The sequence below is a fragment of the Aotus nancymaae genome, unplaced genomic scaffold (assembly GCF_030222135.1).
Source record: "Aotus nancymaae isolate 86718 unplaced genomic scaffold, 86718_ANA_hifiasm-v0.15.2.pri h1tg000002l, whole genome shotgun sequence".
NCBI lineage: Eukaryota > Metazoa > Chordata > Mammalia > Primates > Aotidae > Aotus > Aotus nancymaae.
In genome coordinates this window covers 5,166,808-5,191,295 of record NW_026988413.1, presented here as the reverse complement: position 1 = coordinate 5,191,295, position 24,488 = coordinate 5,166,808, and the positions used below count along the sequence as shown (strand labels likewise).

The 24,488-nt window shown below is 41.6% G+C and overlaps 1 protein-coding gene across 2 annotated transcripts in view; it reads left to right on the top strand.

The window, feature by feature from the left end:
• DPP6 (dipeptidyl peptidase like 6) overlaps positions 1 to 24,488 on the top strand; it is a 1,138,230-nt gene that overhangs the window by 101,804 nt on the left and 1,011,938 nt on the right. The window contains exon 1 of one of the 2 annotated variants that reach the window (XM_064368763.1): positions 18,933 to 19,323. The exons of the other annotated variant lie outside the window; for it this stretch is intronic. Coding sequence (XP_064224833.1) covers positions 19,273 to 19,323 — 51 coding nt within the window. The 5' untranslated portion in view covers positions 18,933 to 19,272. Of the gene's footprint in view, positions 1 to 18,932; positions 19,324 to 24,488 lie in introns of those variants that run through there. 2 annotated transcript variants of the gene reach the window in all.

The following is a 24,488-nucleotide window of genomic DNA, read 5'->3' as shown; positions in this document are numbered from 1 at the left end:
TTCAGCCTCAAAATGAAAACTTTCTGCATAGCTACACTCTCTAAGACAGACGTATTTGGCCAATGACTTAGTATAAATAAATGCCAATTCTTGATTCAGTCATACCATTCTTCTCTAATGCATGTACCATATCCAAAATAGGCATACGTTTCCAAAAATTGTACCATCATATATGATGAGAAAGGAAGTTATGATCAAGGGTAAATAGGAGTGGGAGAACAAAGAAGCCAGGAATTGGATTTGAAATTAATGTACATGCCCGGAAGGCCTCTACAATGGGCTATGCATCCTTCCTTTCTTAACAAATTCGATGGTACAATTGTTTGAAAGACATAAGGGAAATGCAATTGGCTACCCTATGTTTATTATCTATAAATGAAAATAACCAGCTAGTTAGGTAATGCAGATTTCTTCCCAGCACCACGACAAAGAGATATTTACTCATTAATGAGACACTGTGGCAACGGAAGGAAAACCAAGCTTCATGAGAGCATTCATCTGCTTTCCTAAGATTATTTTATTTATTGAGCTCCTCAATGTAGACAGATGGCACAACCCAAAAGGCAACTTGGTGGAAGCAGTTCTTTGGGAGAAAAAAAGCTGAGAATGTTGCAATCCAGGTAAACAGCCCTGATGATGTCTCTAATGATAACAGCTGTCAGTTAACTGATATTCACAAATTTTTGTTGCGATGGCAGAGAATATGGATCTCTCAAGAAAGTCCTAAGGACAGAAACAGCAAACAGTCCTTAGGAATTACACGTGGAAGGTGAGAGATTGAGCCTGCAGGGCCTGACTCTGGGTTCCCGTAGGCAACATGTGGCTCCATGTGGACTTGAGAAAAACACGGGAGAAGAAAGACGAAGAAGCACAAAAGTTTGTAAAAACCAGGATGTAGTTATAACAAATATAGCTGGAGAAGAGGAACTGAGATTTTAAAAATATGAGAAAAGAAAGGGAAAAAGAGCCTCTGTACACATTAATAATAACTTACTACTGTGCTACCAAAGGTCAGAGATTGCAAATGGCTGTGATCATCTGTCCACTGCCATCGACTGGCCTGTTAGCAGCAAATTCAGGTCTGATGCCAGGTCCCACTCCCACATTTCAGCTCCACATTTTCGGGTTATTTGACTCTCAGCTTGGACAACACCTACTGTGGTTCATTATTGACTGTGCCTTCACGTCACCCAGAGTGAGCTGATGTTACGGAACAGCCTCTGCCAATTCTCATCTAAACTCTGGGCTTTGTTTTCTAGTTTTTGTTTCATTTTATTTCGTTTCAGTCATTGTACCTAAATCATGCCCAAACGTTGTTCTCCTAGTAGGCAGATTATTTTTTCTTCTAGATGAAATTAAAGATACAGACTTGGTGCTTGCCAATAAAAAACAAGCTAGATTTGGTGGCCTTAATAGTATTTTTTTTTATATTTTAGGTTTCTCCAATTATTTCAACAAAAGTACATTTTAATACAATGAAATATTTGAAATACAGCCATAAAAATTATACATTAAGTAATTGAGAACTACACAATAAGTCAGTAACATATAATATTATTTAAAGCACATATCATCAAGGGTCAGCTTCCTTAATGCAAAAAAAAAAAAAAAATCATGCAAATCAATATGTGAGAAAAGAAATAGACCAATAGGGAAAAATAGACAAATATCATGAGCAGACAGTTTATAGGAAAAATTATATATAAGATACGTATATCTTAAAATATATTAGTTGAGTAATATTCTATCTTAAATGTTTTATTTCTACTTGAAGCATATAAATATACACTTGGTAACCTATCTTTTGACATAATCAGTTTTTTATGTCTTCTTTCTTATATAACTCTACTCATCATATATTACATTTTATTTCCAATTTTGATTTCATCAAAGCATAGCAAAACTTAAAAACCTTCTAAGTGCAAAATCTCTCTAGATTTTTCCTGTTTTCCCTTAGTCTTTGCTTAACGACTTTGCTCAGATATAATTTTCACACCATAAAGTCCATTCATTCAAAATGTTTAATCATCCAGCCTGAGCAATTGTAAGACTCCCATCTCTAAAGAAATTTAAATGAAAAAATAAAATAAATAAAACATGGAATTCAATAATTTTTTTAGTATGCTTATAGAGTTGTACACCCATCGATGGAATTTAATTTTAGAACATTTTTGTCCCTCCAGAAAGAATCCTTATACCTATTAGCAGTCACTCCCCACACCCCTTCCTCCTGCTCCCGCAGCCCAAACAGCTTCTGCTTCCTGTCTGCGTAGATTTTCATTTCCCTATTCTGCACGTTTCATATAAAAGGAATCATGAACTGTTTGGTCTTTTGTGATTGGCTTCTTTCACTTAGGATGAAATGTTTACAAAGTTCATCCACGTTGTGGCATGTGTCAGTGCTTCATTCCCTTTGGTGGCTGAATAATCTTCCATTGTATGGATGTACCACATTTTGTTTATCCGTTCATCAGTCAGCGGACATTTGAGCAACTCCCAATTTTTGCCTATTGTAAGTAATGCTGCTATAAACATTTGTGTGCAAGTGTTTATCTGGACATATATCTTCACTCCTCCTGGGTCTGTACTTCGTATTGAAATTGCTGAGTCAAATGGTAACTCCATGTGTAACATTTTGAGGAACTGCCAGACCGTTTTTCACAGCAACTGCACCATTTTACAGTCCCACCAGCAATGTATAGGTTCTAATTTCTCCACATCCTCTGCATCACCTGTTATTATCTGACATTTTATTATAGCAATTTTAGTGCTTATGAAATGGTAACTCGTTTGAGTTGATACTTCCTTGTAGAAAAACAAGATTCAAACTTACGTTTTAAAACAATATGTGCTTGGAGCATTTTTAACAGGAAAAAACAATGTATGTGGTATGCCTGCTTTAGCCACAGACACGTGATGAAGCTTACAGCTCTGAACATGCAGGCTTTACTCGTCCTGATTACTGAGATGGATGGCAGTTTATCGACAATTTTTCAGGTTTTTGCCCCTTTCTGTCAATTTAAATCACAGGTTCAGTGAAAAGAACCTTGGCAGAAGACAGGAGATCTTTGTGTCCCCAACCCTGTCCCTAAACTGTCAGTAAGACCTTTCAGCCTCTGAAACTTATCAACAGTAGAAGATAACTTGTCTCTGAAATTTCACAGTGGTGATGTGAAGGTAAAGCAAACTGATGAATATGAACAAACTATAACAAACTTAAAGTGATTTACCTGTGTCTTACATGTAGTCATTGTGTTTTACACAGACACACACACACACTATATATATATATATATATATATATATATATATATATATATATATATACAGGACTGAAAGAATAAAGAAAAGCCTTATTTTGTGTAGGAAAATGGCAGAGACAACAGAGACAGTAGTATTTTCGGGCAAAAAGTTACAGAATCAGATGGAGCATACAGAAAAATAAGGTTACTCAATCAAAACAACAGCCATGGATATTTTTTGGTGACATATTAGGTTTGGGATTTATTCTTTAGATCTTAATGAAGATGGTTGGTTAATTGATATCCTTCTTGGCCGGAAACCATATTCTTGGCTTGCAGAATGTGAATAAAAGGGGCTCTAATTTTTTCCCCCTTTTTGTAATATAGTTGTCACCTAATAAGTGCAGCTTGGGGTTTTAGCTACAGTGCAAGTGACATTTTAATAAATACAATTTGGCAATAATTAAATTATGTATAAAAATATATCACAAGTACCTCTTATTTAACTTTTACTTCTTTGCCAATATGTAAAGTGGTCAATAAGACTTCTATTCAAGAATAGTGTATTTTAGACAGTTTTGAGAGTCATTATTCTGTGGTTCAGTATGACCTTTCTTTTTGCTACAGTTTGTACCTTTTCATCACTGTGACTTCATCAGGAGCAAGCATTTCATCCCTGCACAAAGACCACTGTGAAAATGGACTGCAGGGTGACAAAATCATCCTCACGATTTTTATGCTTCCTGAATTTATCTTGCAAATATCCACATTAACGGTACTAATATTCTTCCAGGCTTCAAAACTCATACTGTTTTATTTCTCTCACTTGCCCTTTATTCTCTTTTGAATGGATCCACAATTGTTCCATCTGTAATATTTTGCCTTTAAGAGCAGTTTTTTCCCAAGTGTCTTCAAGAACCATTTGTATTAGCACCAACAGGGTGCGTGTACAGAATGCACATTTACAGGCCTGGAGCTAGACCTGCTGGATGAGGGTGTGGCCTGGAAATCTGCATTGTCATAAGCATCCAGGTACTTCACAAGTGCACTTATGTCTTATACATACTGCTGTGGAAGGTGCTTTGCTCTGATTAATCAAACAAGTATGCAACAGAGGAAGCCTCATAGCATAATAAATGATACTGTGGCCCACAGCAGTAAGAACTGGCCCATTTAAATACTGTTAAATTATCAGGACAAGTATTAAATATGTAATTTTTATTAAATATGCCACTGGTTGCCAGATTAATTCTCATTGATGTAGCAATTTTCACATATATGTGTATTTATAATTTGAAAATGATAATGTATATTGAATGCTTACTGTTAACCATTGTTCTTCATAAATGAATTCATCTGTATTAGTATTTTACATTTACTCATTTATACAGCATGATGAGCCACAAGGTGCTATCATTATTGCTTTTATCATCTTAGGTGGGGAAACTGAGGTGTGGGGACCTCACAGCACTAACAAGTGTCAGAGCCATGATTCAGCAGTAACTATTCCAGTACCAAAGCTCTGGTCCTTAGCAATTATACCTATACTGTCTCTCTATTTGTAAAGAAAGTGTAGGTCTTTAAATGCTTCTTTTTTTTCTTTTTCTTTTTTTTCTGAAACAGAGTCTTGCTCTGTTGCCAGGCTGGAGTACAGTGGTGGGATCTCGGCTCACTGAAACCTCTGCCTCCTGGGTTCAAGTGATTCTCCTGTCTCAGCCTCCTGAGTAGGAGTAGCTGGGACTATAGGTGTGTGCCACCATGCCCAGCTAATTTTTGTAATTTTAGTAGAGATGGGGTTTCACCATGTTGGTCAGGATGGTCTTGATATCCTGACCTTGTGATCCTGAACAGACTTCCAAATACCTATGTATTGAGTAACCAACTACAATTGAACTTTGGCTGTACTTTATCAGACTCTACAGCTAGATGGCTGTCTTTAGTCCATTTTCCACTGCTACAAAGGAATACCCGAACCTGGGTAATTTATAGGATAAAAAGATTTATTTGGTTCACAGTACCCAGGCTGTACAAGAAGCTTGGAGCCACATCTGCTTCTGGTGAGGCCTCAGGCTGTGTCCATTCATGGTGAAAGGTGGAGGGAAGCTGATGTGTGGCAGTCACGTGGTTAGCGAGAACACAAGACAGAGAGGGGGAGGTGCCAGGCTCTTTATAACCATCGGCTCTCATGGGAATCCTGTGTCAGGACTCACTCACTGCCCCCCCACCAAGGAGGACATTAATCTTTTCGCGAGGGATCTGCCCTCACGACACAAACACGTCCCATTAAGCCTCCAACGCTGAGGATCAGATTGCAACATGAGATTTGAAGGGGCCAAAGAAACCAAATGATAGCAATATCTGTGGCATTTAAACAATATACTCATCCATTTAAAACTATATTGGAGGCCCACCTAATTTAAAATGAATGAAAATAGACAATAATTCTACCTTATAAAGCCTAAAATCTAGTTACAGAGATTAAAAAAAATTCTAACAGTCTCAAAAATCAACATAATTTTGCAACTTTGGCAAATAATACAAGGTAGAATTACACAGAATTGTGAGAGCTTTTAAAAGGCGGGTTTATTCTAGAGAGGAAAGTCTGGAAGGTCTTCCTTGAAAACAGATGAACGGACGAACAGGCACTAACTTGGTAATGCAGGGACCAGTGACGGGGAGCACTGCCCTCAGAAATGGAAGACTGGTGTTGCAGAACAAATCCGCTATCCAGAACAGCCAGAAAAGGTCAAAGGCACTGCAGAGCTGCCAAGGAAGTGAGGACGTGGGTCCTTATGTCCAAAAGATGGAAGAACAGAGAGGTAGAGAAATATATTCACTCGTTTGCCCAGGGCAGCTGACCGGTTGTGGATCAGTATAGACTCAGGGTGTAAGAATGAGTAGAAGTCCTTAGAAACACACGAGAGTTTGAATTGGAATCCCCAGTGACTACATACTAGAAAAAAATAATGAGAGTTGGATTATTCCTCAGGACAACAGCTCAGACTCTAAAGATATTAACCCTTGTCTAAATTAAGACTATTTGCCTTCTGCCTAACAGCTAGCTAGAAGCAAAAGTGAATCCACTCTGGAGGAAGACAAAGCATCTAGAGCCTCAAATTATCTTCACGGATATTATTGAAAATATGTAGTATTGAGCAAAAATTACCAAGAAAGATCAAAATAATGGACCAAAGAGCAACAGCTACACACACACACGCACACACACGTACACAAGCACACACACACGCACACACATACACACACACACGAATAACAGAAGAACCAGAAAGAAGTTATTAGATAAGGACTTTAGATGTTTGTAAAACTAAATCATAAAATGTAGAATTATTATTATTGATTTATTTATTTTTGAGACTGTCACTCAGGCTGGAGTGCAGTGTCATGATCTCAGTTCACCACAACCTCCACCTCCTGGGTTCAAGAGATTCTCCTCCCTCAGCCTCCCAAGTAGCTAGGATTACAGGCGTGGGCCACTATGCCCAGTTAATTTTTGTATTTTTAGTAGAGACAGGGTTTCACTGTGTTGGCGAGGCTAGTCTCGAACTCCTGACCTCAAGTGATCCACCCACCTTGGCCTCCCAGAGTGCAGGGATTACAGTGTGAGCCACCATGCCCAGCCCAAAATGTATATAGAATTATACCATGAACTGGAAACAAAAATTAAATGGGCATATGAGAATGAAAACAAAATAACATATGAAATTAAGAACTCAATGGATGGATTTAACAACTAATTAACACCGTTGAAGAGAAGATAAGGGAGCAAACAAAAAAATTCAGTGTGTGGGTACAAGGAGAAAAATGTAAGAAATAGTGTAACATGCATCATAGATGTTGGAAACCTCCAGTATAGGTGTAATTGAAGTTGCAGAAGGAGAAGAGGGAGAGACTAGAAAGGAAACTCTATTACAAATGAGAACATTTCAAAAGTAACAGAAAAATCAAACAGATTTAAGCTGTGCTATGAACTTCAGACAGATTACAACAGACAAAATATATCTAAGGCTATCATAATAAAATTTCAGAAAACTGAAGACAAGTGGAAGTCTAAAAAACAGGCAGAGACAAAATATGGCTTATCTTTAAGGGGAAATAATAATAATAATAACTGCATAAACGTGGAAGTCAGCAGATAGAGACATGACATTGTCAAGTGCAGAATGAAAATAAGTGCCAACCTAGAACTCCACATGCTCTAAAGTTCTCCTTCAAAACAAACAAAAAATATAAAGATTTTTTAAAAAACAAAAACCTAGGAAATTTGTCAAACTTTCAGTAAAGGAATGACTGACAGAATTCTTTATTCAAAAAAACATAATCACCAATGAAAATAGAGAACTTAAAAAGACAAGAATGGGGCCGGGTACGGTGGCTCATGCCTGTAGTCCCAGCACTTTGGGAGGCCAAGGCAGGCAGATCATGAGGTCAAGAGATTGAGACCATCCTGGCCAACATGGTGAAACCCTGTGTCTACCAAAAATACAAAAATTTTCTGGGCATGGTGGTGCATGCCTGTAATCCCAGCTATTTGGGAGGCTGAGGCAAGAGAATTGCTTGAACCTGGGAGGCAGAGGTTGCAGTGAGCCAAGATCGTGCCACTGCACTCCAGCCTGGTAACAGAGCAAGACTCCATCTCAAAAAAAAAAAAAAAAAAAAAAGAGAGAAGAATGGAAAGGATAAATGCGTGACTATGTTCAAGGGAATATTGATTGTACAAAACAATAATTAGAAAAAATATACCTCTATAAATCTAATAGCACAAAAGACAGGATTTTGTTAAATAATATTCAATTACTCAAAGTTTCTTATTACCTGAAGAATTATAGATATATTAATTAATGTAATTGCCAAACTGAATAATTTAAATTAATATGATTATCAATATAAGATTCTAATTAAGACTATATTTTGAATTTCTGGAATAAACATTGAAAGAATAATAATAATTGTTTAATGACAGGCTAATCTGAGGAAGATTCATCAATAAAATTAATTAATCCAAAAGAGGAAAAACGGGACAAACATAAAATTAGTAAGTTTGATTGGCGTGCCAACGTGTCAGTCATTTCATTAATGAAAATGAATTGAACACTCAGATTGAAAGGCAAAATTGTCAGAGCAAATTAGCAAATAAAGAGAAGCAGCTCACAAAAAAAGCTGCCTAAAATATGAGAACTAAAAAAAAAAACTGAATAAAATGATAGTAAGTTAAATACTTACAAGCAGTAGGCAATATAAAATTGGCATATATGATTTTGCAAATGACACTGAAAGGCAAGAAATGACACATTTCTAAACATAAATAGTGTCATTGCATTAGGACTAAAGGGTCTATCTGACAAGAATTTATAATCTTAGACTGGTATGCACCTAATAATATAGCTTCAAAACATATAGAGCAAAAATTGACAAAATTAAGAGGGAAAATAGACAAATCTACAATCCTAGATTTTACCATACCTTTCTGAGTAACATAAAGAACATCGCAGAAAAAAAATCAAGAAGAGTGTAGAAGATTTGACAATCACATGAGCTAACTTAATCTAGTTGAAAAATACAGAAATACTACATCTTCTATTTTAGAATATACATAATATTCTATCCCATATGTGATTCTTTGCTCAAATTGACCATATGTTTGAAAAAAAGTCATACACACACAGTATCACTAAGTATAGTGATTGAAATTCTGATTATTTTTTTCTCTAACTATAGTGAGATTAAGCTAAAAATTAATATTAATACTAAAAATATATCTCAAACATACTTAAATGTTTGTAAATTACTTCCAAACAACTTACTGGCCAAAAATAAAATTACAAAGGAAATTAAAAGCATCAATTTTATGACCTAATTTACCCAATAGGACAGCAAATAACACATAATCATACATTGCTTAATGACAGAGACTTTCTGAACCCAACATTCAGTGATGTTAGTCATTGTGTGAACATCGTAGTGTGTATTTACGTGAACCTAGAGGATATAGCCTCCTACACACTTAACCTATATGGTATAGCTCCTGTACTGCAAATATGAACAGCATGTTACTGGACTGAATACATAATTTTACTGTACCTTTTCTATGTTTAGATATACCATGGTAAGTATGTGTATATCTAAAATAGAAAAGGTACAGTAAAATTATGGCATAAGAAAAAATGTTGTATCTGTAGAGGGAACTTACCATGAATGGAGCTTCTAGGACTGGGAGTTGCTCTGAGTGAGTCTGGGAATGAGTGGTGAGTAAATGTGAAGGTCTAGGATGTTACTGTACACTACAGGAAACTTGACAAGCACTTCACACTTGGGCTATACTAAATTCGTAAAACTAAAACAAACAAAAAAAAACCACTTTTCTTTCTTCAATAAGTTAACGTTAGCCTACTGTAACTTTTTTACTTCGTAACATTTTTAATTTAAAAAAAAATTGTTTGATTCTTTTGTAATCACACAGGTGAAGACACAAATATTACAATTGTACAGATATTTTCTTCATATTCTTTTTTTGTTTTTTTTTGAGGTGGAGTCTCGCTCTGTCACCCAGCCTGGAGTGCAGTGGTGCGATCTCGGCTCACTGCAACCTCTACCTCCCGGGTTCAAGCAATTCCCTGCCTCAGCCTTCTGAGTAGCTGGGATTACAGGCACGTACCACCACACTTGGCTAATTTTTGTATTTTTAGTAGAGACGGGGTTTCACCATGTTGGTAAGGATGGTCTCGAACTCCTGACCTCGTGATCTGCCCGCCTCGACCTCCCAAAGTTCTGGGATTACAGGCATGAGCCAACGTGCCCAGCCCATATTCTTATTCTATAAGCTTTTATCTATTTTCAAATTTTCTTATTTCATTTTTTACTTTTTAAACTTTTTTACTAAAACTAAGACACGAACACAATTTTGTGTTTAATATTATCATCAAACATTATGTACTGTGCATAATTGTATGTGCTGTCCTTTTAAACCAGTGGCAGTGCAGTAGGTTTGTTTATACCAGTATCACCAGAAACTCGTGAGAACTGCATTGTGCCATGGTGTTAGGACAGTTATGATGTCACTGGACAACCAGAATTTTTCAGCTTCATTATAATCTTCTGGGACTACTGTTGTATATGTGATCTGTCATAGGTTGACTGAATGTTGTTATGTTGTGTATGATTGCATAAAGAAAGTAGGAAAAAATAGTGCATGTGAGCGATCTTATTAATTAAATGGATAAAAAGTACACGATACAACTCAAAAAGATAAAAGTTGTTTTTCAAGCAAATACTTAAATACATAAACACCAGGAAAGATTGATTTTTAAAAAATCAAGTATTACCCTATTCTGAATGAAAAAGAACATCATTTTAATGGAAGCCAAAAAGCAGTAGTATTTGCAACACTTATTAACTGACAAAGAATTCATATCCTGGTTATATTATATCCTGGATATATTAAAGGGTTTTATACTAAATTAGGATATTAAAAATCTGGACACTACAATTGGCAAATGGGCAAAAACATTTACAGGCACTTCACAAAATAAAATATCCAAATTACTAACAAACATATAAATGCTTTCCTTTTTACTGTCATTAGCTTTTAAGGCAATGCAAGATATCCATGTACTCTCATCAGAAATGTTACTCGGAAGTGAAATACAACAAAATATAACTTGACAATATCAAATGTTAAGAATAATGTGAAGCAACAGGTCACTCACATCCTACTGCTTCGGGAGTAATTTTGGGTAGCCTCTGTTTATCAGTAAGGCTACACAAGGCTAAGGAACCTTCTAATAAATCTATTAAATTTCTAGATATATAGCCTTCAGAAATTCTTACATATGTAAATCAAGTCTATTATGAGAATGGTCATAACATCATTATTTATGTTAGTGCCTAACCAAGCAAAAAACCAACCAAAAAAACAAAAAAACAAATTGCCTCAACAACAGCATGGATTGATTATATGTTCACACCACTGAGTGCCGTGCAGTGATGAAAGTTGACTACAACTACATACAACATCTTTCAGTCTCCCAACCGAGCCTGAGTGAAAGAAGGCATTCACATTGTCTGATTCCATTTATATAGAGTTCAAAACTCTCCCAAACTAACTAGTGTTAGAGTCAGGATAGTGATTTTCTCAGGGAAGAAATGGGATTGTAACCAGAAGAATGCACCCAGAAAACTTGTGACACCACTTATGTTCTACATCTTCATCTGGTCGTGATTACATGAACGTGTGCACTTTGAGATAAGTTATTAAGTTGTAGACTTATGACTGAGGCACTCCTCTCTAAATGTCACACTTAAACAAGATGTTTTGGTTTGTTTTTATATTTAAAACAGGGAGAAGGAAGGGGAGAGTATTTAAGGTAAAGAAAATAGCATGAAAAATATCCCCATGCAGGAATTAAGTGTGTACAAAGATTGAATAAAGCCGTGTGAATGCAGTACAGAGGTGAAGAACTAAAGAGAAAGAGAGGAGGAAGGGAGAAGGGAAAATAGGAAGGAGGAAGGGAGAAAGAAAAGACAATAGAAAAAGAAAAACATGAAGCTGGAATAGTAAGTAATGACAGCACCTCTCCAAGGTCCTGAAACTTGTATACTTCCCTAACAGCAATGAACGCCAGGGAAGGGGTTTAGCTGTGGAGAGGGTGGTGACGTGATGAGATTTGTACTTTGAATATTTCCAGGTAAATACACTGGAGAAGGGAAAGAAGGAGATGTGAGCAGAAGAGGAAAGACATAATAGCAATGGTCCAGCAGAGAGAAGAGTTGGTTACCTGGGTCTGAGTGCTGGTGGTAAGGAAGCTGCAGGAGTGTATAATTGTGAGGATACAGGGGGCAGAGGGAGAGGGAACTATGCTTAAAATTCCAGCCCAAGCTTTTCTGACTCCAAAATACCTTTTATTTATTTACTTATCTTTATTTGTTTATTTATTTTGAGACAGAGTCTCCCTGTGCTGCCCAGGCTGGAGTGCAGCAGTGTGATCTTGGCTCACTGCAACCTCCGCCTCCCAGGTTTAAGCAATTCTCCTCTCAGCCTCTCTGAGTAGGTGGGACTACAAGAATACACCACCACACCCAGCTAACTTTTGTATTTGTTACATATAATTTTTATCATAAGCAAACTAAAATCCCTCCCTTTGTTTGAATGTGTTTTGCATGTCTATTGCTTTCAGTTTTTTAGTGTTTGACCATTACTCTCCCATAAAAAAACTCCATAAGAATGCTAAAACATGTAATGTGGTTCACTGATTCTATAAAATAGGTATGTAAAGGAATTTCACACTGCCCAGAGATACTAGGAATCACATACACTTAACTGCTTATGTTTTCCAATACTTTGCTTAGTTACAAGGTTTCTGTATATATTCTCATGTATAAAGGAGTCCAACAATAGTTCAATACTTTTACACTTCTGTAAGGTAGTATTTAATACCAACAAAATACTGCGTGAGTCAAGAGGCCTTAATCAATCTGTTAGAGTAGGAAACTGAAGAGTTAAAATAGTTCTGGTATTGGCCTACGCCAACATGTGACATGGGACATGGCTGGGGATATGACATCCAGGTTCCATCCTCTGTTCCTCCTCTTGTAAATTGGGTCTGCAGCCTAACACGCTTGTTAATGCTCAGAGACAAGTCTGAGGGGAGAAAAGAGACACTGAGCTGGATCCCTGTGTATTTTGGTCCATACCTGAGATGAACCTGAAATTCAGTCTATTACCTGAAGATCAACCTGTTGCAATGAATTTAGTCTGAATTATCTCATTCCCAGGACGTTCCTGTTAAATTGAGCAAGCATGAGATAGAGATGAACATAAATCGTTTCTTTGACTCTTCATCTACTCTGGCAAAATGAAACATTGCCAAAGATAATGTTCTTTTAATTAATTTTGGAGAGTTATTTGTGTATACACTTGGAATTTCTTTGATACATGCTTCATTAATAGGGCAGTGTGCTAGGTTTAAAGAAGATATTTATCTTAAAATTTTGTAATGTCAATTCTTGGTTGAAAGTATAGTGGAAGAGGTAGCAGCATAAATATCCTTTCATTCATTGCTTCATTTGTTCAAGAAACATGAATTAAACAGCCTACTACTCATCAGTCACAGTGTGAAAGTAGGAGGACCCTAAGAAGAAAGTGAAGGCATATGCCTTCAAGTTGGGATGCAGAGGCAGCCATGCCAATAAGTAAATATGTGTGATAAATTGTTAGATGTGCAATTCTAGCTATAAGACAATTGATTTAATGGCCAGCATAGCCCTTATAATGTAGCATTAGTACTGAGGTGAGATTAAATTCAGTTTCCATCTCTTGGTTGCAAAGGGTCAGTGGGGAAATGGGTCATCTGTGAGCAGGGTTGACATTGGACTTAATAGTTTTGCATGGATGATCTATAAATGGCTGTTTTCTCATCCTACTACTACCCAAATGATATCTTTATCATTCCAACCCCAAATTACTGCAGGAGCAGCTGGGTGCGGTGGCTTATCCCTGTGATCCTAGCACTTTGAGGCCGAGGTAGGTGGATCATGAGGTCAGGAGATCGAGACCAGCCTGGTCAATGTGGTGAAACCCGGTCTCTACTAAAAATACAAAAATTAGCTAAGTGGGGTGGCGCACACCTGTAGTCTCAACTGCTCGGGAGGCTGAGGCTGGAGAATCTCTTGAACCTGGGAGGCAGAGGTTGCAGTGAGCTGAGATCATGCCACTGCACTCCAACCTGAATGACAGAGCAAGACTCCATCTCATAAAAAAAAAAAAAAAAAAAAAAAAAAAAAAAAAAAAAATTAGTGCAGGCGCTTCCTAGCTGCCTTGCCTGTCCCTCTGTCTCCTTGCTGTGGTGGGTGGATTTGATTTTAAAGTATGGATCATGCTCTATCAATGTCTACGTGGGGGCCCTGGCTGTGACATTTCCATTTTTGTAGGACGTGGCTCACATGGCTCTCACTGCTGGTCTCCACATGTCCTTTCACCCTCGTTTCCAGCACCCAGCTCTGCTTCCAGGTGATAGTGTGCTGAATGACTCAGGCAATCCCTCTGCAGACGTTCATTTTCCCTGGCTCCAGGTCCTAACGGCTAAATTTGTATTGCTCCTATGAGATGTATTTCAGCTGTCATCACTTGCTTTACCTTTCTTTCATATTTGCCTAAAGACCCCAGGAGCCCTGTCATCTGTATTCCTGTATCATATTTGTACAATTACTTTTGTTGTTGTCCATATTGTTAATTTGGGTGTCACTCACCAGACATTGTGAAATCCTCAAGGACAGGGACTGTTTTCTATAATAAAATTCATCACCTGTCATCAAGCTTGGCATATCATTAGTCTCTCAACATACTTTAAGTTAATTTGTCTAAATTTCTGAATGGATGAGAAGGTAAAAATGTTTGTTATATGCTTTCTTCAAACCATTATTATCATACCTGTGTATTTGTAAAATAATGCTGACCCATCTCATACTTTTTCTAGTACATATCTTCCTGAAAATTTATGGGTAAATTAAATTATAGGAATGAATAATGTCTTCAATGAAATAGGACAGGTCACATTTTAAAGAACATCAGTAATGAACCAATCTGTGTAAAAGAATAGTTTTACTCTATTTTACTATGTCACCTTCACTGTCACTTTTACAAGTTGGGAATTTTACACATTGAGTTTCCTTATGTTGGAGTTTCTCTATGTAAAGGTATTAATGCAGATAAACTTTAGTGATAAGTAATAAGAAAAGAACACTGGTAAAGTGACATGGGGAATCTGTTCCTGTATTGTAAATATTTCCTGACATCAAATGTGGAACTGAACATTTTGCCAAAAGTCTCAACTTAAAGCCACTTTAATCAAAGCAGTTGCTAATGCCAGCAGTACATAAATCGAGGATGAAGCAAAAGGATGAACATCACTAATGGCTGCATTGTGGTAAGTGCGGACAGAGTCTGGCAGAGTTAAACAGATGCCAGGAGTCAACACTAGGCAAAGGTAGACGGGATAGGTGCTGTGAGACATGGCAGATTCCACAGGACTTAGGTGCTCCAAAACAGGGCAGATTCTATGTGGTCAAACCTAACAGAAACAGTGCAGTGAGAATCATAAAATAAACATGTTATTCCTGTGGTCCGGGTAAAAAATAAATAAATAAATAACAGGAAATACAGCTGCAAAACCTAGAGAGAGAAGAGCCAATACTGCTGATAAATATAGGCCCACCTTTGCGTCCCTGTTTGTGAATGAAATAGCACAAGAAAAAGTCATTTTGAGGATGGGATGGGAAGAGAGCCTCTGATGGTCATGCTGTCTTCAAATGGTTCCTCATCGAATTTTCTCAGAAATTTTAATACCCCAAATTCATATAGAAATTGAGAACCATCCTATTTTAAGCACTTTTTCCTTACACTCTTGCTTTTCTTCTTTTTTTTCCCCAAGATGGAGTTTCACTCTTGTTGCCCAGGCTAGAGTGCAATGGCATGATCTGGGCTCACCGCAACCCTCCTTGGTTCAAGCCATTCTCCTGCCTCAGCCTCCAGAGTAGCTTGGATTACAGGCATCCACCATGCCCAGCTAATTTTTGTATTGGCTGGTCTTGAACTCCTGACCTCAGGTGATCTGCCTGCCTGCGCCTCCCAAAGTGCTGGGATTACAGGCGTGACCCACCACGCCTGGCCCCTTCTTTCTTACAGAGACCTCTAATCCTCATTCTTTTCCTTCCCAGTATTCCGTATGGCAGTGGCTCAAGGTAAACAAGTTGCAAAGAATGAACAGGCATTACCTGAATATTCAGGATTGCTTTGCTGTTTTATTCTATGCAGTGTTCCCTCCCATGCCTGCAGGGCTCTGGGTCAGAAGCTGGGCAGGAGGAGCAGAACACAGCACGCCTGACAAGTAGCAGGGCTGGAAGCTGGTGGTGAAGTGTTAGGAGAAAATGTGTCTGCTAACAGAGTTGTTTCTTAACCTAAAGGTTTAATCCATATTATAACACTTCCCATTTCCAGGGATAATTTGAAGAAAACTATAAAAATGACAGGTAAAAATATATTTGTCGGCCAGGTACAGTGGCTCATGCCTGTAATCTCAGCACTTTGGGAGTCCAGGGCAGGTGGATCACCTGAGGTCAGAAGGTTGAGAGCAGCATGACCAATGTGGTAAAACACCATCTCTACTAAAAATACAAACGTTAACTGGGCATGGTGGCAGGCCCCTGTAGTCCCAGCTACTCGAGAGGCTGAGGTAGAGGAATTGCTTGAACCCAGGAGACAAAGGTTGCAGTGAGCCAAGATCACGCCACTGTACTCCAGCCTAGGTGACAGAGAGAGATGCCCTCCAGGAAAAAGAAAATTGTCTTCTTTATTTTTCCTCTCTCCTCCATCACATGGTGATGGGATGGGAAAAGGCAGGTTGTGGGGAGAAGTTTGGAGGTCCTTGCTTGGTGGCAAAGAGAGGGAGGAAAATTCTAGATGAACGAGTACCGCTTCAAAGGAAGAAGAAAAAGAATCATTTTAACGCTGCTTAAAATAGGATTTAGACTGGTGACATTTTCTGTCCACACTCAACTGGGCTTATCCTGACATTCAACAGTGTAAGTGACCTGTAGTGTTCCCTTCTAGAGAAAAGCTGTGATTGAGCAGCCTGCTGTTGTCTGAATTTTTGTCTCTCCCTTTTCCAGAATTCATATGTGAAACTCAACCCCAGGGTGATGGTGTTAGGGGGTGAGGACTTTGGGAAGTGATGAGGGAGGAGCCCTCAGGAATGGGATCAGTGCTCTGATAAAAGGAACCCCAGAGAGCCGCCTTCCCTCAAACCATGGGATGCACAGCGAGAAGGTGTCATCTGTGAACATATTCTCACCAGACAGAGGGTCTGCTGGCACCTTGGTCTTGGACTTCCAGCCTCCAGAACTGTGAGGAATAAATTTCTGTTGTTAATAAGCTACCTATTTTCCAGTATTTTCTAATCACAGCCAGAGACATACAAATCCCAAGAGAGAAGAAGAGTGCTTCTAGAACCTAAAGTGCACCTACCACTTTCTAGCAAAGCAGGTCCACATTACTTTAAAAGTGACTTTTCAAGCATTTTACTTTGGTTTACCTATTTATTCCACTTCCTCTCTCAAGAACAAATCGTTAGTTTACACTTGTAAACAACTGCTCATGCATATGTACTAATGTTTTTGTGTATAACATACATATTACATATTATATTAATACATAACGTATCATTCATGCTTGCATGTGGGCATCGTGGGTATCTTACATGTAATTACTGTTGCAATTACTTAGAATCATCTGCTTCTTTGTGAATTCGAAAGTGACCTCTTACTCTTTTTTACAAACGGAGATTTTTGGTGAATGTAAATAACGGAAAAGCTTCCCAAACCCCTCCCAGACTCTTGCTCCTGCCATGCTCCTCCCCTCAGGCGCTGGCACAGGCTTACACACACACACACACACACACACACACACACACACACACACACACACACAAGCCTGATGTGTCCATCAGCTCTGAATCCGGTTTTTGAAGTGGTCTGGGTGGGTCTGCAAATGAATTTAACCAACCTCTGCGCGCTCGCGCTCTTGGGAACGCGCATCCTTGTGTGGTCCAGGGAGCAAACCGCGGTTGTGAATGAATGATTGATGGGAGGAGCGCGCAGGGGTAGCAGGTGGTCACTGGTCAACCCGAAGCTCTGGGTGGAGGTTAGGGAAGTCCGCGCAGGGATTTGGCCCCGGCCAATGCCTGGGTTCCAGGGCTATGGAGAGTCCTGGGCGCCAGGCTGGGCTGTGGGAGGTCTCTTGAATCAGATCCCTGCAGGCAGACAAGAGGGAGCCAAAGAAACAAAGCCGCCGAGGGACGCAGCTGGGGCGGGGGTCCGGAGGGAAGTGGAGCCCGCGAAGCCAGGTGTGCGGCGGCGGGGAGAGCGGCTGAGCCATCCGCGCTGGGAGCCGGGCACTGCCGTTCCCGGCAAGGTCCTCTGCGCCCTGGAACTGCGGCGGCGGACGCAAAGGCCGACCCAGAGTGCAACCATGGAGACGCGACGTGTGTCCCATAGTAACCTGCCACAACATTATTTATAAGCTGCCATCCCCTCCCAGCCTACCCCCACTTCCCCTTCGCTCCCTCGCCAGACTTGCGGGCGACGTGCACGGCCGCGTCTGGCTCTTCCCGGCCTCTTCCTCCTCTTGCGGGCGCAGCCGATCAATAGTTAACACCCGGCTGCGGGCGGCGGCTCCACCCGCGGCAGTCACCGTAGCGCTTGTTTGTAGAAGCCGAGCGTGAGTGCGCCGCGCGCGCACCCAGTCCAGTCCAGCACGGAGTGGGCGTCGACTCGAGAAGGGGCGTTTGCGGAGGGGCTGCGCTCGCTACTCAAAACAGTTTGGGTTCGCTTAACCTTGATGCAGCCCGAGGCTTCCCAGTCCAGCCCAGTTCAGACAGAATACCAGGCGCGCGCGCGCACAAACACACACACACACAGACACACACACGCCGCCCCTGGCGCCGCCGCCCGATCAGGTCCCCGCCCTTAGGGACCAGAGCGGCGACCGCTGCACCCAGCTCGGCCTGCTGGAGAAGACCCCCGAGCCGGGGCCGAGCCGCCAGCGTCCCCGAGTGCGCCCCCCGCGCGTGCCGCGCCGCTGTAGCTCGCAGTGTGCTGGCGGCGAGCTCGGTGGACACGCGCGCAGTCGGAGCTGCCTCTCGCCCTAGCTGGCTGGGCTCGCAGCCTCTTACTCCCTCCCTGGCTTTTTGTTTAAAGCAACACCCACCCTCCATCCAGGCTTTTTTTTTTTCTTTATTGGCTGCGGTCGAAAAGAGTTGATTGCTATTGGGATCCGCTGGATAAAGACACGGGCAAGGGGTGAGCGGAGGTGGGAAAACCCAAGACCTGGAAGATTTTTTTTTTCTTCAAAAAGCCGTTTCCAGCCAGTCTTGCGCCAGTCCAGTCTACTTTAATCCTCACCAGGACAATGGATTAAGTGACTCTTCCCTGGGCCAGAAGTCGGGTTCGGACTTGGGGCAAAATGAAGGAAAAGGCCATGATCAAGACCGCGAAGATGCAGGGGAACGTAATGGTGAGTGGTGCGGACGGGGCGCGCGCGGGGTCGGGGGACCCACAGCAAGGAGCGATGCCGGGGATGTCTGTCCTCGTGAGAGTCCCCAACCTCCCCGGAAGGACAGCGACCCCCGTGCTCGCACGCGGCGGCGCTTCCCCCACTCCCCACCGGAGCCCACCCAGAGGCGCCCGGAGGCGGAGGAGCCGGCATTTCTTTGCAAATTGCAACTTTGTGGCTGGGTGGCCACTCTCCTTCGGGCAGGTGGCTTTGTGTTTTGGGCACGAGATGAGGGGTGGGAGGGGAGGAAGGGGCTGCGGGGAGCCCTCGCTGGCCGCGGGTCGGTCCAAGCCCCAGGCAGACCCCCAGGGCTCCTTGGGAACACGCGGGGAGAGGGAGTCACTTTGGCCAGGGAAGGGCCACTGGGCCCTGGCCCCCGCGCCGGCCTCGGAGCTGCGAGTCCCCGGAGCTCGAGACCTGTTGGGTTTGCGGAGCCTTCGGAGCTCTGAGGGCAGATGCCAGTCGCTCCGCTGCGCTCCAGCCTCCAGCGGCCGCCGGGCGGGACACTGCTCCAGTGGACTGTACTGGAGGAGGAGGAGGTCAGGGACACTTCGCCCCTCGGTAGGGCCGCGCGCCTGGAAACGCGGCTGGTCCGCGGGAGGCTCAGGGCTACTGGCCAGGAGGCATCTCTGCACAGATAACTTTCTCACTGGAGGACCGGCGTTCCGCCTCCTTGGCGAGCCCACCCGCCTCGCCGCTTCCCGCTGACCCGCGCGGCCTGGGCGCGCCTGGTCTGGGGCTCACGTTAGCCCGAGGCACGGGGCCGAGGGGTCAGGGTACTGGAGTCTCCGGCGAGGACGAGAGGGTTGCCATCTTGTTCTGTTGAAATTGTTTGTGTGCCTGCGTGTGTTTATTTTAACCCGTCAGGTCTTGGTGTGGGAGGAATCCTCCGAGGGTCCTTGATTTTATGTTGCTGGCTGGCACTTTTATTTTTTGGCGGGCGACAAACAAGGAGATGGGAATTGCCCTGCTACTTTTGAAGGTTCAGCGGATTTGCAGATGCTACTTTGGAGGGTTCCCCAAGAATTGCAGAAATTCTTTCAGGGGCAAGGTCCAGTGTTGTTTACAAAAGTGGGTTGGGTCCAAGTGATGGGGGTGGGGAGGTGCCTTTGGGAGAACCCAGGCAGTGGTGCATTTTTAAATCTCGCTTTAAGCAACACACACAGTTAATGGAAATTTTGTATTAATTGAACAAATACCCAGCCTGCTTAACCACACCCACGGCAGACACCTGTTGCCTGGCAGAGAGGAACGCCGTGGGTTCAGAACTTGAATCTGGACGGAGGTGTGAGCCTCTGGGTTCAAGACAGCCCTCAGGAAAGTAATCGCTGCATTGATGGGCTTACTCTTCAGGACCCCTCCCCACCCCCGAGACGACAAGCCCCCATCTAGGAGTCGTTCTCAGCCCTCAGTCCGTGGTTCTCTGACTGACCTAATTGCCTGTTTATGAACATACATATCTGTTGCCTTCATTTTTCCCACTCTTTTTTTAGCCATTGTGTTGTTCAGCATATTTTTTGCATAAACAGGATAGAAAAGTGTATGGAGTAATTTTTTTAATTAAATGTCCACCCACATCCATCATTCCTCATTTATGTGATGCCATCATGTGCTAGGGAAACCTGTGTGTTTAGGGCTGGGGCTGAAATTAAGGATTGAGGTTAATTATACTGATAAGGCAACACTACTGACTCATTACATCGATCTACTGCCAAGTAAGTGTTTGTACTCATAACGTACATGGCATGCTGCGAACGAGCCAAATCTTCATACTGCATCTTTACTAGAAACCTTATGGTCTTTGCCCTCCCCCAGCCCCGCTCTGCATTTTACTTCAGCAAATAAAGAATAAAAGGATTGCTAATTGCATTTCTCACTTCTGCTCTGAATAAGGATTTTCCATGTGGTACTCATTGCATCCCTTCCCCGTGTCTAACGTTAACAAGTGTAATTGGAGCCAGGTGAACTGAGCCTGGAGCATTCTACAGCAACTCATCTTTTCAGAGTTATCTGTTGGCCCAAGAAAACAATGAGATGCACACTTACTCGACTTTTAAATGTTCTTATCATTTCTGAAATTGATAATTATGGCTCCACATCCTGCTGTGTAACTTATGTGAGATTTCATGCTCTGAGAAAATCCATGTGCCTTCAGTCTAGTGATCATTTAGGACTTACCCATCGCTAATCTCTCAAGTTGCTTTGGAAGACTCTTGCTAATCACAGCCTCTCTTGGATTAGATGACTGGCAAATTATTTGCACTCACAACTTGATTGAAATTCAGGTGATGTTTTACATTCAAGATGAGGACTGAATGGTTTACTCCTATTACTGACAGCTGAGTTGCCACACATCTGACAGCTACAGAAAGTGGCGGAATGTTTTATACTGTGGAGTAACACTGAATCCACATACACACAGAGACACACAGACCAGATCTCAGTTCAGGGTACTCAAAGATCTCTGAGCTGTCTGGACTCACATTTAAGGTCCGATATTTAAAAAAGAGGAAGACAGACACTTGGCACAGCCCAAATGGTCATGGAAATGTCATATCCAGTTCCAGCCATGCCTGTGAATTGCATTCTAATCCACCCCCTGCTTGCTGACATCCACACTGGATGATTGTTCTGAACCTGCAGCCTGTTGTTTCACCAGGAGCCCTACAAGAATGGTGGCAGTAGCCTCCTGGCTTGTCCTTGCCGTGCCACGTTGCTTAGTTCAAAGTCTGTTCTTATAAAATGTTTAAAAAATGTTTTATGCCTCACACATTGCTTTACTAATTTATTTCTGAGTACACCCAGAGGATTAAGAGAAGGCAGATGCGCCAGCATACTCTCTGATCTTGTTTTGTTTTAGCAAATGGGTAAAAGAAATACCACAGGTGGAAGCAGTTTATAACTTTTTTTTTTCCTTTGGTTGAGACAGTCTCTCTCTATCACCCAGGTTGGAGTGCAGTGGTGCAATCTCAGCTCACTGCCACGTCCCTCTTCTGGGTTCAAGCAATTTTCCTGCCTTAGCCTCCTGAGTACCTGGGACTACAGGTGTGTGCCACTACACCTGGCTAATTTTTTTTTTTTTTTTTTTTTTTAAGACAAAGTCTTGCTCTGTCACCCAGGCTGGAATGGCTCCATCTCGGCTCACTGCAGCCTCTGCCTCCTGGGTTCAAGCGATTCTCCTGTCTCAGCCTCCTGGGTAGTTGGGATTACAGGCGCATGCCACCATATCCAGCTAAATTTTTTATTTTAGTAGAGACAGGGTTTCACTATGTTGGTCAGGCTAATCTTGAACTCCTGATCTCAGGTGATCTGCCCACCTCGGCCTCCCAAAGTGCTGGGATTACAGGCGTGAGCCACCATGCCTGGTTAGTTTAGAACTTCGATTTTTATTCTTGAGAAGAGGCTATTTCATAAACTTCTAATATTGTGAGAACTCACAGGCTAATCATGCCATATTTAATCTGTAATTTAACATAGTAAGAGATAAATATTTTTTACTTGCTCAGAACAAAAATTATTTTTTAAAAAAAGGCTGTTTTTTTTTCCATAAAATCTATGTTTGAGAGTTCAAAGGGAGGATGATGTGTGCTTTCTTTTCAACCTAATCTTCCTTTATTGCTATTTAGTTGAAATCCTACTTGTTTAACAGAGGCATATATTCTTGCACTAAATTCCGGGGTTAGTGGGAAATGTTATCAGAAGGGTGATGCTTCCTGCTGAATTCCCCTACTCTGTCATATGAGCTTTGTTCCAGACATCGAGTTACTTACTGAAGATGGAGTAAAGATTAAAGACTAAACATCTTGGGGACTGCCCTGTGACCCTTGGCATCCCCCCCTTCCCTGGTGTGTGGGTTGGTGGCTCCAACAGTATGTGGAGTTTGTAAGTGAGGGTTGGGCAGGCCCTTGGTGACTAGAGCAGTATCAGAAAAGGTTCCAACATAGGACACAGAGCATCAGAGGTCTGCAAGCCATGCCGATTCTTCAGAATCCCACTGTTGATTGTTGCTGGTTTTCCATGAAAGTGGCCATCTTGAATTCCCTGTATAGGGACAGCTGGAGTTTTGCCTTGTGGTCACTGACACTGGTTTTAGGCTTTTGGTCACTGGTTGATTTATCTATGGTAAGATGAGCCTAGGATTTTTCCAGAACTATTATCTTCTCTTTTCTATGTTGGATAAAACACCTGAATGTGAACTTTCCACAGTAAGAGTTTTCTTTCTGGCATCTGAGCATTTTGCTGATTCAGTTAAATAAAGCAGAATGGCATTCCAGTGATGATACGTTGCTTGTAATTAGCCCACGTGAGCAGAGCCTCTTTGAGGTTTTTAGGCAAGTTATGAAGGTTCATGTGGGACAAAAAGCTTCTATTATTATTATTATTATTATTTTCCCTTTTTTGGAGATGGAGTCTCGCTCTGTCTCTCAGCCTGGAGTGCAGTGGCACAGTCTCAGCTCACTGCAACCTCCGCCTCCCGGGTTCAAGCGATTCTCCTACCTTAGCCTCCCAAGTAGCTGGGATTACAGGCGTGTGCCACCACACCCAGCCAATTTTTGTATTTTTAGTAGAAACGAGTTTTACCATGTTGGCCAGGCTGGTCCCAAACTCCTGACCTCAGGGGATCTGCCTGCCCTCTAAAGTGCTGGGATTTCAGGCGTGAGCCACCGAGCCCAGCCAAAGCTTCTGTTATTTGAAGTTTCCTGGGAACAGCATTTTTAGGAGCGTAGCCTTTAGTAATGCAATATTTTTCCTCTGTCTGAGGGTAATTGGTATCAGATTGGTCACTTGACAACAAAACGCTTGGTGCTGGTTCTAAATGGGAGCATTGTACCATAGATTTTGAGGGAATTTGCCTTCTCAGGATGGGTTCCAAAAATTCTAAGGTCACAAGTTTCTGAGAGTGGTCACCATGTGTCACAGTGTTGTGATACTTGGGTGGGTATTTCTCTACTTGCTAGTTGTTAAACATCCTTTCATAAAACCATCACCCTTATAACTAGACTCATCCTTGAAATATTGATGAATCCCATCTGTTCAGGAAAAAGTGGCTAGGCATGGGTCCATTTCATAATCCTCCTTGCAGGATTTATGGGACTGGGAATAGTTTAAACACGTTCATGACCCAT